General features: G+C 41.3%; 1 protein-coding gene and 1 long non-coding RNA gene across 3 annotated transcripts in view; one reads left to right on the top strand and one right to left on the bottom strand.

Annotated features, from left to right (window-relative positions):
• Nucleotides 1-16,051, bottom strand: part of ARID5B (AT-rich interaction domain 5B) — a 206,240-nt gene that overhangs the window by 41,289 nt on the left and 148,900 nt on the right. The window contains exons 1-2 of one of the 2 annotated variants that reach the window (XM_006209105.4): nucleotides 3,600-3,894; nucleotides 2,049-2,161 (exon numbers count right to left, since the gene is read on the bottom strand). In XM_006209105.4, coding sequence (XP_006209167.1) covers nucleotides 2,049-2,161; nucleotides 3,600-3,603 — 117 coding nt within the window. In that variant the 5' untranslated portion in view covers nucleotides 3,604-3,894. Of the gene's footprint in view, nucleotides 1-2,048; nucleotides 2,162-3,599; nucleotides 3,895-16,051 lie in introns of those variants that run through there. The other variant, XM_006209104.4, reaches the window with a different exon arrangement.
• Nucleotides 8,994-10,298, top strand: LOC140699802 (uncharacterized). Its single transcript, XR_012078046.1, has 2 exons — nucleotides 8,994-9,892; nucleotides 10,142-10,298. It is a non-coding gene; the product is annotated as an uncharacterized lncRNA (long non-coding RNA).

The following is a 16,051-nucleotide window of genomic DNA, read 5'->3' on the forward strand; positions in this document are numbered from 1 at the left end:
TCCTGGCCCCAGATGTGGCTTGTTCATCCTGTGGGGATTTTCCATCCATCTGTTGGTGCCAACGATAAGCCCACCATGCTTCATACCCACCAGTCTCTCTTTACTAGGTGAAGTGGTCTTTCCAGACCCACTGGAAGCAGCCAAGGCAGGACTGTAATCCAAGACTCAGAGAGGAGCTGAGTGTTGAATGCAGTCGCCAGGAGCTGAGTGCAGCACGACATTCACCCACACACCTCTGCAACCAACAATGAAGGATGATCCTCGTCCCTGTGAAGATTCTGAATGGCAGCACGGGTGCAGATGGGGTGGAGCAGGGCACTTAGAAAACCGAGGCTTGGTTACTGTCCCTCCCAAGAAGGGTAAGTCAGTGAACATCAAATACGGAACAGACTCCGCTTCTCTTCAGTGTTGTGGGTCCTGGTATGCATCCTGAGCTCCATCTAGGGAGAGACTAGAGGTGCTGTTCGTTCAGATCAATGGTATGAGTTTTGTAAATCTCCCAGAGACATACTTTGGTGTTGACTCCAAATGAAATGAGGAGCTTCCCCCTGCTGGGCTCAGGTAGAGAACACGCCGAGGTAAACACATGATGTCAGCTGAGAGGTATGGGGCAAGGTGCCAACCCAGGACGTTGTCAGTACAAGCTCTGCTGAATGTTATGATCCTACAACCTTCTTGCTCCATTCTGCAGTATCTTGCAAACCACATCACAGGGAATAAGCTGTTCCTGCTGACATCCCTCAAGACCACAGAAGCCGAAGCCCTAGCTAGGCAGTTCAAGGGCAAAATGTCTAAATTACTAGAAAATGTCCTTCTTGGTATCCGTGTGGACTCACGCGCAGAAGGTTAAAGGAACAGAACCAAAATAACTTTAAGAAAAAACAGATTTGTTTTTAGGCAGAAAAGACACATTTCTACTCGATGTCTTTTTAACCCTTCCCAGTCTTGAAAGCATGAAGAAATCCTAACCAAAAAGTCCCCAGAACTTCCTGATGAAACAGCCACCCTTGAAGGTAAGATTTATCAAATGTGAATGTCTAGGATTTACTTCTCTACACTGGGAGGAGAAGCGGAGTTCATGGCAGAAAAATAGTAGATTGTCAGCTCAGAACTGAAGTCACGTTTTTCTTCATCAGAATCTCCCACATTCACCAGTAATGCTCCCATTTTCATAAGTTGAGCCCTTGGATCTGGAAACGTGGTGTCAGTTGAAATCCGGGCTTCAATTTAGGCCCTAAAGGGGCTATTGTTGTTTTTGGCACAGAAACAACACCTAAACGCAAACACCCCATAAACAGAACCATGGAAATATGATCCTAGCCCACAAAAGGAAAAAAAGATAAGCCTAAAAATACAAAGTGACACTTCACCCTTCTTAGTGCTAAATGCTTCAGGCATGCACTTTCAAGATTCCAAAAAATGCTTAGGCCAAACGGTCCCAGGTCCTGAAAAATAGTCTAGAATTTGGACTTTCATTCTGTACTAAGAGTGGTCTTAGAAAACATATAAATGTATATATTATATGTATACCTGTAAGTACTGGGCTATGTGTCTTTAATTTTACTCCAAGGTAAATCAGAGGTGACTTTGAAAAATAAAAAAAATAACTAAAGGGATTAATTCTAGCCATTTCTAATTTCATCCTCTGTTAATCTCTGAAACATATTTAGATGAACACATTCAGAAAGAGGATGGTTCAGCTGGTCTATTTTTGATACAAGCAGAGTAAACTATGTCATTGTGTCACCTACTATGAAATCGCAGCCTCAGTGACGTGGGCGCTTAATCATCTGTCCTTTACCCAGCAGGCCAGACTGGGAGGTGGGAAGTCTTTCTGTTGACTAATCAAAATGCCTCCACTGTCCCCTCCCCCCTCGCCACCGGGGGAGGGGAGGTGGCAGGAACTGACACAGCTAGAGAGCTGTGAATACCAAAGTCACGTTCTGAGTTGAAAACTGCCACTAAGACACAGGAGCAGAGAGACAGAGAGAAAAGGGAAAAATTAAAAGATGCAGCAAAACAAACACCGCAGAGCTTAATGACTGTACCTTGGCAACGGATTTGCCATCGGAATTGTTGTTGGGATCTTTACCACCACTGAATGAATCTCTTCTCTGTGGGCACGGTTTCTTTTTGCGTGGTCTGCCTTTAAGATTTGGCGCTGAAAACAAATGAAGAACAAATGAGATACATTTTCATTTGCATGGGTTTCCTTATTAAAAAGCAAAAATCTTACTCCAGCGGCACCCTCTAATTGTTCAGAGAAATGTACATATCTGTGTAGCCAAGCCTCCTTCCACGCTTCCCTCTCCCTGAAGGGGTGGCATCTAAGTAGACTCTACACTTCTGTACGTGTTTCCCAAAGCTCACCTATTACACAGAACGTGTCTAATTAGAATGAATAACATGAAGAAATAAATAAAGCTTTTAGCTTTAAAGGATGAGGATAAGGGAAATGCACTTCTCTATTGTTAGAAAAGAAATACTTTGGGCTGAAAGACAGCCCAGAGCCAGGCTCTGAGATCATTCTTTGTTTTTTGGTTTGTATCTTTTTGTTTTCAGAAACCTAAGTTATATGCCAGGCCATTATGGTATCACTATGATGTAACGTTTCAAAACATCTCTCTTTAAAAGTTGAGACATGAGCATTTCCCCAAATTATCATACAAATAAGTAAGAAGAAAACTATACAGAGAGAAATTCACGGTAACAATCTGAAAACATGTATTTACTAATAGTATTACAACCATAATGTTTCAAATCTCAGCAAATTTGGCAGACACATTTAAGTCAGCATGCTTTTCTTTCCTTTTCAATATATATCTTTTATGGAGATCTCGAGGTTTATTTAAAATAACTTCCAAAGATCACACTGAATTGGAGTTAGGCTGATTCCTTGGAGATTACACTTTTTAAAAGCCAGAGACAAGACGCAAATGAAAGTTATATTTCATCTTGGATGCTGAGCTTGAATCCTTTTAAGATCCATACAGAAAGCAGGAGAGAAAAAAAAAAAAGGCTGCTGTTTATTGAGTGCTACGACTGTCCGGCATCAGCTTTCACATTTAACTCCATCAGTCACCCAAGTCAAGCAAAATTAAAACAAACCAACTAACCGAATAGCCTTTGAAGAATTCCAGACTAATGAATTACAACCTAAGCAATTTCACTAGGGGACCTTTCAAGGTACCCACACGTTTTATTACTTTAAGGTATGATTATAACCATCCAAAATCTGAACAACTCAAACCCTCTTAATTGTTGTTAATCTCACTTATGTCACGCAGTTAACTAGTGGTTTTAGGATATTTTACATTTTACCCATTTTATAAACACAATTAATCCCACTAATCTGATTTTCTACTGTGGATAACAGTTTTGCTGTTGACAAAATGCAGTAAAACAGAGCTGCCTTTACAATCGGGCAAAAGTTGAGAAAAAGTGGCTTTGGGGTTCAGACTCCTCCTTCCCAAACCCGCTTTCCCCTTACTTCCCAAAAAACGTTTGTCTGAAAGTCCATCTAAGAAAGCCAGCCTGGAATTATCAAAGGTAAACAAACTCACAAACAAAAAATCAAGCAAAGAAAAAGCAGCGATTACCCATTCCAGTCGACAAACATCTGCCTGATGCTGTCTGTGCTCATGAAAGCTACAGCATGTGACTGCTTCCCGGCCACGTCCCTGGAGGGCTCGCCTTGACTTGGTGTGGACGTCAGCTTCCCTCTGAATGCGAACGAACAAGAGCTGCTGCGAGGCGCAGCGCTCTGCTTACAACTCCCCTCCCCCAGCAGCTCCATTACTCATGTAAACACACAGCAGTGACTAGCACGGGGTGTGTGGGATGAGCTCTGAGGACTTGGCTGGAGCTGCCAGACTGGCAGGGAGGGCTCGGCTCCCTCCACCTCCCCGTGCGGGCTTGGTGATTTCATCTGGCCAGTTTTTGGATCCTGACCTCCTGCTCCTCTGTCAGAGCCTGATGCCACCTTCCATGAACTGACAGGGTCCTCTGCCTGGAGCCAGGGCGGGGACTATTTTGGTTTGAAGACTTGGTGTAGCACAGAAGTGTTTCCACAACTGACCTAAGTGCTAAGACCTTAATGAGGGCGGGAAGGCTGCCCTTTCATGTCCCTTATCAAAATAATAGCCGAGCACAAAGCTGACAGAAACAAACAGAACTTGGGCTAGGTCTGAGGCATTTCATTAAAGAAAACAAAACAATATCGCCTCTGTTCTAAGACTTGTTAGTCTGATCTTTCCTTCCTAACATTTTGGCAAAAAAGCATTTAAACCTAAAAGGCATTTATTTCCAGAAAAGCTTTCAAATCCCAAAGGCCTTTCAGATAGAGAGGACTTGCACTGAACAGGCTGTTTTAAATAAAGGCAAAGGTTCCAGGAACTGACAGTAAGTCATCCTCAAATCGGGTCTATTTTCTCCATTCTTTGAGCTGTTTTCAGAACCCAGCGAGGCACATGCCCTTCCCCAGCAAATTCTGAGAATTACAAATTTAGAACAGACTAGCACCTAATATTCTGATCACACAATCTTAAAACTCTAAATGGCATTTGATCAAGAGAAAGAGCCTTTTGTTCCTAAGAAGGCAAGAACACTGATATTTTCAGGTATGGTTGGATAAATCCTACCAATCACTCAAGTCTCAAACTCAAATACCTCTTTTAGTCTCCCCTCTGAACTCCTTTTCTGACCTTCTCTTATGGGGGTCGTGGGTACCACTATATTATTTATACTTCAGCTGTGTCTTGTGCCTTATTATTATATTAAATTAGAGAGTCATTCAGGGCAGGACCATGTCAGATTCATCTCTCATCTGCCCCGGCATTCACCCAGGGGCAGCACTGCCTAATAGGAATTTGTTGAATCATCAAGTGACTAGTGGAAATAAAGATGCCCACATATACCTCTGTGGTGTCTTCAAGATCTGGGCTCACCAACCTGTCCACGTGTATACCTGTCACACTGGGCACCTGGAAAACTGCATTCACCTTTCCTGCTCACCTGTGAGCTCTGCATACATACACCAATGACTTGAGTTTGCTGTGGGAACTGAGATGGGAAACCTACAGCCTGTAATTCCTGCTTTCTGTTATTGTGCCTGGCATCTTCAGGGGGGCCATAGTTTTGTCCTACATGCAATGAACAAATGGCCTGAAGAACAGATGTTCAAAGCCTCGGGGCGGGGGAGGGGGGGACGGAGTGTGCAGTACTAGCGGGGAGCCCCCATAATACAACTGGAGATTTTTTGGATCCATGAGACCCCAGGTGAAGCTTTGCGATTGAAAGGCTGGCTTTTTGGGAGAGCAATATTCTGGTCCCCAGATTACGTTTTTTTTTCCTACATGGTCAAGAAAACATATCATTTGCTATGCAGGTGAATGAAAACAAATGCTTGGTGGTGTGGTGGTCAGGGCTCAGGTGGAAGCTCTGGTCTTTAACTCCTTTATGTAAGAAACAGCCCTCACCACCTCCCAGCTACCCTGGACCAACCAAAAGCTGCCTTCTCTTTGACAGCTAAGGACTGGTCTTTACAGAGAGAACCCAAATCCTGAAACTCTAGAGTTACACCAGCTCCAGTGCTTTAGATGAGACCATTCTTTACCAACAAAGTCATTCTTGGAAGCCAGCGGTACACCTACTGATAGCTTCACTGGTTCTAGTCAGTTCTACTTAAAAAAAAAAAAAGTGTGAAGCAATAAATGCATAGCTACTGTTATATGTGTGTATAATCCACTGGTTTATATGGATTCTAATGGCCTGGTTCATTCACAGAGTCTAGTCAATGCTCTTTGCACAAATGGTTTCAATATTATTCTTGAATAATAGTAATAGCTCATACGGAAGGAATGCCAGTCAGCCCTTTGCATACAATAACTCATTTAAAACTCAAAACAAGCCAACATGAAGGCACAATTATTATGCCCATTTTACAGACCAGGTAACTAAGCTAGAGATGAAATTCCTTGTCTTTGGTCATTCTACCAGTTACTAGTAGCAGAAGGATTCCACCCCAGGCAACTGGACTTTGTCCAGAGCCCCTGTTTTACGTAACTTCTCTCTAACACATAGACAGGCACACTTACTCTGTCTCATAATGAGGTGTTTATATTATTAACTTGGGCTGGCCGTCACCAGGGAGCTTTCCCCAAATGAAAACACTCTCAAATACCACGTAGCACAAGGGCACTGCTGCCTACTTCAGGCATCAGACAGCATCCTACAAACTTGACAGTGCACTTGGGTGCCCATCAGTCCTGCTGCTGTAGCACAGGACAAGACTTCCACTACAGTCACAGAGTTCCAAAAAAACTCCAAGTGCCATGTGCCATAGGTATTACCCTCTTTACAGTGGGCCACTGACTGACTCTTATGCTGAATCAGTGGAAGATCTCTGTGGTTTTTAAAAAATGTTTCCTCTCTGACTACCCATCTGTTCTTCTTACTCAGTGCCATGAAATTAACAAGTATTCACCATTGTGAGGTCACCTCTATTTCTATAGGTGTTAATCCCAGGAGAATCGGCTACGCCAGTGCTCCAGGCTGCTCTGACATCTAAACCAAGTGTTTTGTTTTTTCCTTTTTTTTTTTTAACTCCTTCAAATATTAGTGAATTATAGTCTTTTTTTTTTAAGAGTGTATAGCAAAACTTTGTTTTTTTTCCCCTTAAACAGTCTAGAAGCTCAGAGTTGCAGGCATTCATTTATGTATTTATTTCACTGTGGGTTCTGACAAGTTACGTGTCAGGGCAGTGCAGGTGTGGGAAACTTTCATCTCAACCCCAGCTCTTGCAATAATAATAATAAAACAAAGGAAATGTAACCAGTTACTGGCAAAGTAAATTGCTTTTGGCTTAAATGTTCCTGTTTTTTTCTACTGTGTTCTTCCTGTCATGACCGTCTCTCTTTTTTTATAACATTTATGCTCTTGGAAATACCACGAAGATAAACTGCTATAAAAGCTGGATTGACTCATCCGTTAACAACTCTTTCTTCTCGTTTTGGAGAGAGGATTTTGTTGCCAAAGCAGCTACATATTCTCTCGAGAAATTCTCTGTGAGCTTCCACTTAAAGATAGGACTTGCTTGTTGGTAGGGACTGGAATTAGGGGAATGGAAAACCAGGCATCATTTTCCTAAGAGTTTGACCCCCCGGGTCAATGTCTAGAGGAAGCCGGCAGAGCATTAACTCATTTGATTTGCAAGTTGTGTGTGTGTGTGTGTGTTAAACACTAAATATAAGTCAGAAAAATAAACTCCACTGATGGAAGTATGAAGGACTGGCAAATACTATTCTATGTATAGTGTGTGTTACTGATAATACTTCACATTTCTTTAATGCTTTTCCTCTGAGGATCTCAATTCTTTGGTACATTTTCTTTACAGACAGACAATCTTAAAATACTCTGGCAAGTTGCAGCATGGAGCACTGCTCTTTCTGGGGAAAAAAAAAGTACCCTAATTTAGTTATCATTTATTGTGTTCTATTTTCATTGTTTCCCTTTTGACTATTTAGAAACTTCCTCTTTCACTACAACAAAAATAGGATGAGTGTTTTTAAAGTTATTAACGTATGAGTAAAGGATTTAGAAACCGAGAATGGCAGAAGGCTTGATCAAAGCCACTCCTGAAATTTATGGGTGTAATAAAAGAAAGGCATTTCACAGATAATCTCTTACAGAATTTGAGTTTTCAAATACTTGGAAAAAAAGAAAAGAAAAACAGAAGCTCTCAGCTCTCCTTTTGGCTTTAACTTAAAGCCAACATTTTTACTTTTAAATTCATAAATGATTCCCTAAAATTTTTATTTTAAATCCACAGTTTTTATTCCATATACTCTGTACTCCACACCTAACAGAGTAGGGCCAGAAAACTGTAGCTGCTGGTACTCAGTGTCTGAAGACTGGCTGAATCTTTTCATGAATTCACAAAGCGTTAATTACATGTAGATTTAGGAACATTCAAGTTTACTTTTATTCTATTCTCCTATAAATAATTTTCCACACCCAACAGAAATGTTTGAGAAACCAGTGTGTTATCTGAGATATGAACACACCAGGAAATTAAACGAGCACAATTCCATTTGGGGGGACTTTATAACTTAAATGATGCATTTAAAGCAATAGGCATGATTTAAAAAAAAAAAAGCTACAAGAGTGTTATTTTCTGTAACTGTTCTGACAGTTCCCTTTTTAACATTATTTTTCTCAAATAAAGGCATTAAGAAGATGAGTCTTGAACTGAGGCTAGAGTTGTGAACTGAGACTAGAGCCAGCCTCAAATGCCCTCACTGTCAAATGCCACCAAGACCACCAAGCCGGGAACAGGGACCCATGGGTGTGCCCAGGGGAGTGGTCACACTCTCCACTTTGTATGTCACTGCCCCGCTGAGTTTCCAAGTTTGCTTTAGCCCAAGCCATTATCTCAAGGTGGCTTGAAACACAATGCCTACAAACCACAATTTAGTATTTCCAATGAACTAGGTGTTCAAAGAATCCAGGTCCCCTCCTATTGCCTGTGGAAGGGTGAGAAGTTATGTTATTAGAAAGAGAGTGGAAAAAAAAAGAAGAAGCCATCTTTCTATGAGGTCCAGTTACTTTGACTCTTTGTCACTGAGATCCCCAAGAGTCACTAATGAGGTGGAATAAGTTCCTGCATTTGTCACACCTGGACTGTTCGGGCAGCCTAAGTCCAAAACAGCCTGGACTTCATTGACTGCTCAACAAACCATGTAAGTAAACAATTTTGTAATCCTTTCCAAACATGCCCTGTCTTACTCATTCCTTGTTTCATACTTGTGAATGCTGGAGCAATTGTTAATGCCTCTGATCAAAGTTTTAGTAATTTCATAGGCATGTGATTTGCATAACTATTTCCTGACCCGCCTTCTCTCTGCCCTGGAGGTCTTCATTTCTCAGAAACACTTAAAAACACAGATTATTTTACTTCTCCCCTCCCCCCCCATAAATGGAACTGGACTCGCTAGCTCATCTGTATTGCTAATTGGTTTGACAGCATGTGACTCCATGCATTCTTGCCATTTACACAGGCACACACCTCTCTCTGAGTCAGGTTTTACCAGCAGCAATGGGCAGATCTCTATCTTTATTTCCCCTCTGTATCTTGAGTGGGGAGACAAACTTAAATGACCAAATGTCATAAATGTATTATTCCAAAATGATGTAGTGCATTCCAAAGGAATGCAGAAATATTCTAGAAGTCTGTAACAGGCTTGTCTAAAAGGGCACTGGCAAAGAAGAAATGGATGATAGCTGCTTTTCACTATCACCTGCAGAATAAGGGGGGAATCTGGGAGCTAAATCTAGGTGGAGAGTGAGGAGAGACTCTGGGTTTTCAGAGGAGTGACTCTCTGAGGAGAGAATTCTGAGAAAAGGGAAGGAGACTAAACTCAATGCCTCAAAGACCTTTCAAACTTTGGTCTGTGCTGGTGCCCACAGCGTCCTCCAGGGGGACTGTTCTCAGGTGAAAGATCCCCTCTAGGACCTGCTGAGGGGCTGGAAGTGGTGGCTCATAAATGCTTTGCAAATGCTGATTCATCTTTGGGGTCATGAAGTCTATGTGCCGCGGCGTCAGGAGCCTATGGAAAGACTTTTGCCTTAGAATTCCAAGTATTGTGTAAAGAGCCATGAGGGCGGAGTGGATACCTGAGGACCTAGCTCTGTCCGAAGGTACGGGAGGCAGTACCCTCGGTGCTCATACTGCATGAGGAGTCTGATTTCCTCCCCTAGCTACCAAGTCTTGTCATGAAGTCACAAACCCAGCAAAACCAAAAATGGACTCTAAAATGCCACAGTGGCTCAAACTGCCACCTTCACGTCTACCTGGCAACTCACTTCTCCTGCTACCAACCTCCCCTGATGCCAGGTACCAAGCCCCAGGCTTCTCGCTTAATGGGGAAGATCATGCTGGATGTTGAGGGGGGAAAAAGAAAGCATCAAAATTATTACAATTAGAATAAATGCGTTGTCTCGATGCTCACTATGTACTCTTAAAATTTTGACATCTCATGTTTCCATTTTTTGAACTATTCACTATACACAGATTTAGCTTTTCTTAGTATGATTATAATAAAAATAGGCTATTAATTTAAGATACTTATCTTTTTTTTTTTAGGCTGTTTAAAGATCGGCTCTGGAAATAGCTTTTAAGGACATTTTGATTTCTATAATTTATGAAGTTTATGAAGATAGGACTGTTTAAACATAGAAAATTCATTTTTTGTCTCTTTCTTTTTGTTACAACCAATAAACCTGCTCATTCTAGTCCATGACATATATTCTGTGATGTTACTACCGAACATGACAGCACAGAAGTGAAAGCTACATTTTGGTATTGAATAACCTCGCGAGGAGCAGTAAATATCAAACGTTTTTAAACTCATATATAAACAGAACATTCTTGTCCAGCCATTTCCCCAGGTTTGGAAATGAGATATTCCATTTTCAACATTGAGGATAATTGATTTGCTACATCTCTAAAGAAAACATTCCCCTCTTGGAAATAAGTAAACGAGACTGCATGAGTGCGTGCGTGCGTGCGTATTAACATGGAGGTATTTAACTTAGTACAGACTTGGACTAACATACTCTGAGTAACTTTTCGGTTTTTCAAACACATACACATAAGGAAAAGTAAAAAGTAAAAAGCTATGAAGTTACAGGTTCCCGATTCCTTAAAAAAAAAACTCAAGGAATTTGTGCTTAAAGGGGATTTTTCACACTGTTTTTCTATCTTTCAGAAAGAATAATTTAAGACATAGGATAGTCTCTTGCTTAAAAGTGAAAAGATGACTGTTCTTGTTTGAGACTTTGAGACATTCGTCTTTGCTCAGGTAAATCCCCTTCACCCCTTCCTCCTGCATGAGCTACCAGTGCCACCTCAGCTTCACGTGTGTCAGAACAGACACACGCCACAACGCTGGAAAACAACTTTCAAAGCTCTACTGTGGTACCAAGGAACAGACAGATGATAGAAAAGTGTGTGTGTGCGCGCGCGTGTGTGCTGGAGCAGGATTGGGTAAGGGTCCAAAACGAGAAGGAAAAGGGGTCTGGGGTGTGTGTGGAGAGGCTGCTACAAGGTCCATAATGCCTGATGGTCTATTCAGTAAGGCCAGGTGATTATGACCCAGCAGGGAAAGCTAGAGGGCTCAGTTCACAGGGGTGAGTGTATCACACTGTGCAGAAACAGCAGATACCCATAGAAATCCCAACGTAAACCTTAGGATAAACACAGAAAATACATGGGAGATGTTAGAACTTCTTCCCACTTATTTCAGTGAAGGAACATTTCTATGACTGTTTAGAGCTGCTCTGTCCAATACGGCAACCACTAGCCTTTTGAGGCTTCTGAGCACTTAAAGTATGGCTAGTCCAAATCGAGATGAGCTGTAAGTGTCAGATACACATTGGATTTCCAAGACCATACAAGAAATGTAAAATAGCTCATTAATAACATTTTATATAGGTTACTTGGTGAAGTATTTTGGATATACTACATTCAATTAAATGTTATTAAAATTAATTGTTTCTTTCAACCTTTTAAAATATGGTTACTAGAAAATTTTAAGTTACACGTGGCTTGTATTATCTTTCTCTTGGGTGATGGCAGTTTAGTCAGCAGTTTAAGGTTATGAATATATAGATATATCCTTGGGAATATGTGTTAAAAAGCAGATAGACCAGGATTAACACCTGAAGCTAAAATAATCAGCAAAAATCATGATTCTAAGTTTCAATACAATTAAGAATTTTATTCACTGTCACGCAGAATAGTCACATATAGATCTTAGTATCTGAAACTTGTGCCAAACCTGAGGTGTTGCCTTTGTAAAATTCAAATCTGGTAATCACTGACTCAGAGTAACTAAATGCCCAGATGAAGATGTTATTTTGTCACTTCCTTAACTAAGATGTCAAAGCAAAATTTAAGCTCTGACAACAGACTTGGAGAGTGGTGAGGGGCAGGAGGGAGAATGAGAAAGAGAGCTGTCTAAGTTTTTATTTTATTTATTATTCTCTCCTGCTACCAGCATGGGCTAGGCATAAGGTAAGCCATTTGCCAGCTGAATAAGAGAAAATAGCTTTTGAGTGATTGAGACTTGATGGAAAGGAGATGCTTCTAAACCACAAACTGTTGACTAAGTTCATGGTCTGGATGTGTTTTCCTTTTTGGAGATTTCATCTGCAAGTTAGTAGAGAGGTGGGATACAGTCAGGCCCAAAGGCAAGGGCATGGCCTTTGTGGCTTTGCCAGGGTGCTTCAAGTCCCACAGTTTTGTATGACACAAAGTGAGACTGTTCATAGAAGACAGGCGCTCCAGGAGGCCCAGAAAAATTGACAGAACCAAAAGGTTTGAACTCTAGGGGGCAGGAGAGGAGACACATTCTTTCCTGAATCATTCTTAGCACCAGAAAGACCAGTGGGCATCATTCTGACAAGATGGCTGCTCATTGGGAGGATGAGACATGGGTCCAAGTGAGCAAACAACTTGTCACAGTAGCTGAAATCGAAGCCCTTCCCTCCACCCCCTCACCTTTTGATTCCTGTGGCAGCAGCAGCACAGAAACATAACTAGACGTTAATGTCTCTCCAAAACAACATGCCACTCAAAGGGCTACACATCCACCTGGATTCTCTGATGAGACCACCTTTACCCCCCTTTTAGGGTTCCGATTGTAAAAATAAGAGAACAGCAAACAGTAGCAGTGGAAATAAGCTTAGGAAATTTTCTTAGAAGGCAAGAGTTGCTATAGCATTTAAGGCAGTAACATGCAGAGAGATTAAGACCAAAATCCCTGCCACGTCAACAGAACGTGCAATGAATATTACACATTCTATTGTATAATACTTATAACAATAATTTTTATGAAATTATTTGGCGGGTCCACCCTACATCCAGTGGAGCAGTGTGCACACCTCTGGTATGTTTCTGATATCTAACTATAGCATTGTTTGTCTTTGTCCTCCAAACTCTTTTATAGCACATGGTATGCATATTTCAGCATCCAATATTATTAACTCATGACCAACTGTCAGTTGATGGTTATCTAACACATGGGGTCTCCGTAAAAGGGATCCTTATTTGGGCAAAAGCTCTTGTCTGCACCAGTCTGTCTGTATTTTCCCTCAGAAGAACTTTATTTGGATTATTATTCGCTGTTAGTGGAAACTCAGAGGCTGCATGTGTGACAATTGGAAGGCAGAGAAATAAATCCTTAGCAAGTTAAAACACTTAGCTGATACTAAAACCATTTCAAGCTTTGTTCGCTGAAAGTAAACTCTCGGTTGCCCTCTTGTGGTCAATCTATGTGATGTGGTGGGAAGACCATAAAACCCCAGAAACCTAACAAGAGAGTTTAATCAAATACAGGTAAGAACATTCATCCTTGACAGAAACAGTCACAAATCACTACTTTATGTTGCTTTATGTGTTTTAGAATGTACATTTAGCAGCCCTCCTAGGTGGAGGAGGATAAGGGGTGTTAGGGGGATGGGGCTTGTACTATGGAAATTAGAACTTTGTCTTTCTGGAATACAATGATTTCACTGTATTTACAACCGTAACTGTTATATATGTGGCAAATTGAAATGTATGAAATTTAGAACCTGAAAAAAAATCACCCACATTTTAAAAGTTTCTTCATAGCCAAAAATAGACTGATGTTCCAACTGTTTTGGAATTATAGGAACCAAGGAAAGAAGTCTGAATAATTCCCTAATATGGAAGAAAACCATTTTTTTCTTTTTAAATAAGGAACAATTTATTTGTTTCTGACAATAGGCCACATATGGATACTCTGAATTTACAGAATCAAGTATAGGTGCAGAATTTATCCACAGCCTCCAAAAATAAAATTTTATAAAAATCTGAACTCCAGATTTAATAATCAGTTACCCAATTTGGTATTTAATTTTAATTTTAATTTTTAAAAACACCATTTAAATAAAATTTCTGCTGTAGGCCTTTCAACAATTTCCTGCCTAACAGGCCCATCCCCAAAAAGCAAACAAACCTGGTATTAAAACAGACTGAGCGGCTTAAGAAAAAAAGCTGGGGGCAAAGTACATGAGAACATAAACTATTTTTCATCTTATTACCAGTAAATGTACCATTTTCCTTTTATGTGTCTTCTCTTCAGCTAAAAGCCGCTCCTTCAACCAGTGTTAACAAAAATGCTCTGTATTTTTAATATGATTTTAGTGGCAGATTAATCTAAACTTGTCTTCTTTACTCACACGTGGAAGTTCAGTGTTGCAACAACAGTTGTTTGGTTTTGTCTTTGAATTAGCAAAGTTCTTCAAGTAATTTTACTATAAAATTAAACAGCTGTGAGTTCTTTAGCAAACATGATGATTCTTATTCTCCTTTGTACTATTGTGCAAGCTGAAATACCCTTTCTTTCATGTCTTTTTATTCCAAAATGAATTCCCTAGTTAGCCTTGTTTAGCTTTAAAAAAAATATAATGAAGAAGGGGGGCGGTGTTTGCTGACCTCTGAAATTCATCAGCATTTAAGCACAGGGTTTACACAAGGTGCGTACTCAAAAGGGCTTTTGTGTAACTCCTATTATGGAGTGAAAAATGATATTCTGCCCCAGTATAATGCCAATACTTGTGTACAACAAAGCCATCTGCAAATATTTCTGTGGAAAGAGGAATCTTATACCTATTTTGCAGATGAGAAAACTGAAACATCAACAAATGGTGAGGGAGCAAGAAACGAAGAGATTCACAGAGGCTGGAATTAAATTTAGAATTTGACTCTTAGCCCGGGACTCTAGCCACGTGAGGGCTCTGACTCCTTGGAATCAACAGAGGAGCAATTTTAAAACATTCTTTTGACATTATTAACCACAGCCTCAGGGCCTGGGGCAGAGGGTGTGGGGGCGGGGCCTGGAAACAATACGGAGCTGCTAGGTGACAGCCTCTTGCGACACTGCTAATGAAATGGATTCTTTGATCCACACCACCATATATTCTAGGAATATTCAGAGGCTTGGCAATTCCCTTTGTATCCTAAAAAATTAAAACCTAGATTTAAGTGCTAGTGTAGATGGCCTCCCAAAATCTGGAGCTAAAGAATAATGACATGAGGTGAAATGTAGAAAGTGATTTATGGTTATTCTGCTGGATTTGGAACCAAAGATCACTGCTAGTAGATGGCGAGTCCACAGATGTGACGATGGTAGGATTCTTCATTTGAAGAATTTATAGAATGATGAAATTCCAGAGCTTGAGGAGAAAACTTAGACGTCATCTAGTCCAAGCCCTCATTCCACACATCAGGACAGGGAGGCCCAGAGAGTTTGCCAATCACCCAAAGTCACACAGCTCAAGGCAGAGCTGTGACAGACACTAGCGTCTGCTGGCTGCAAGGGATCAGCCGCAGTGCCTTGGCAGCAGATGGCTTTTCAGTGGGCCCCGATACCTCCTCTTGGGTCTCTGCAAGGCAAGTACTGTCATCCCAAGACCCACGTAACTAGAACACACTTTCCAAGCAACTGCAATTAATAAAGTCAAATGGGAGCTGACAAGGACATTCCCGCTGTGTTCAAATGCCAAAACACACAACTGAGAAAGCTCACTTGGAGTGCACGGACTGTGGGTCCTTCTGGCAGGATTTCTGTGCACCACACTCCCAGCTGTTTGCTCAGACCCAAACAGGAGGGACTAAAAGGAAAATACTCGCGAAGCCATCAAGGCAATACTCTGGCGTTTGGCGTCAGTGCCTGCCATCTGCTTGCTTTTGCTGGGCTGGGCTGGGCCGAAGACCTAAGGGGCCTCCTCTTGTGAGGAAAGGCTTTGGGAATTCAAGACCTCTGGGAGACATGGACCACTACCTACCTTGCTTTGGAGCACCCTGGTTACATTCCAATAGTAACAAATGCCTTTGAGGTCCTCATGTGGCTCCTCCACACCTGTGTGCCCAAGTTCCTGGACTTTCTCTGACAACAACACCCTTCCTTTTTCTCCTCTGTCCCTCCTGCCCCATCCTGTCCTCCTAGACTTGCATTGGGTATTGTAT

The sequence above is a fragment of the Vicugna pacos genome, chromosome 11, assembly GCF_048564905.1.
Source record: "Vicugna pacos chromosome 11, VicPac4, whole genome shotgun sequence".
Classification (NCBI taxonomy): domain Eukaryota; kingdom Metazoa; phylum Chordata; class Mammalia; order Artiodactyla; family Camelidae; genus Vicugna; species Vicugna pacos.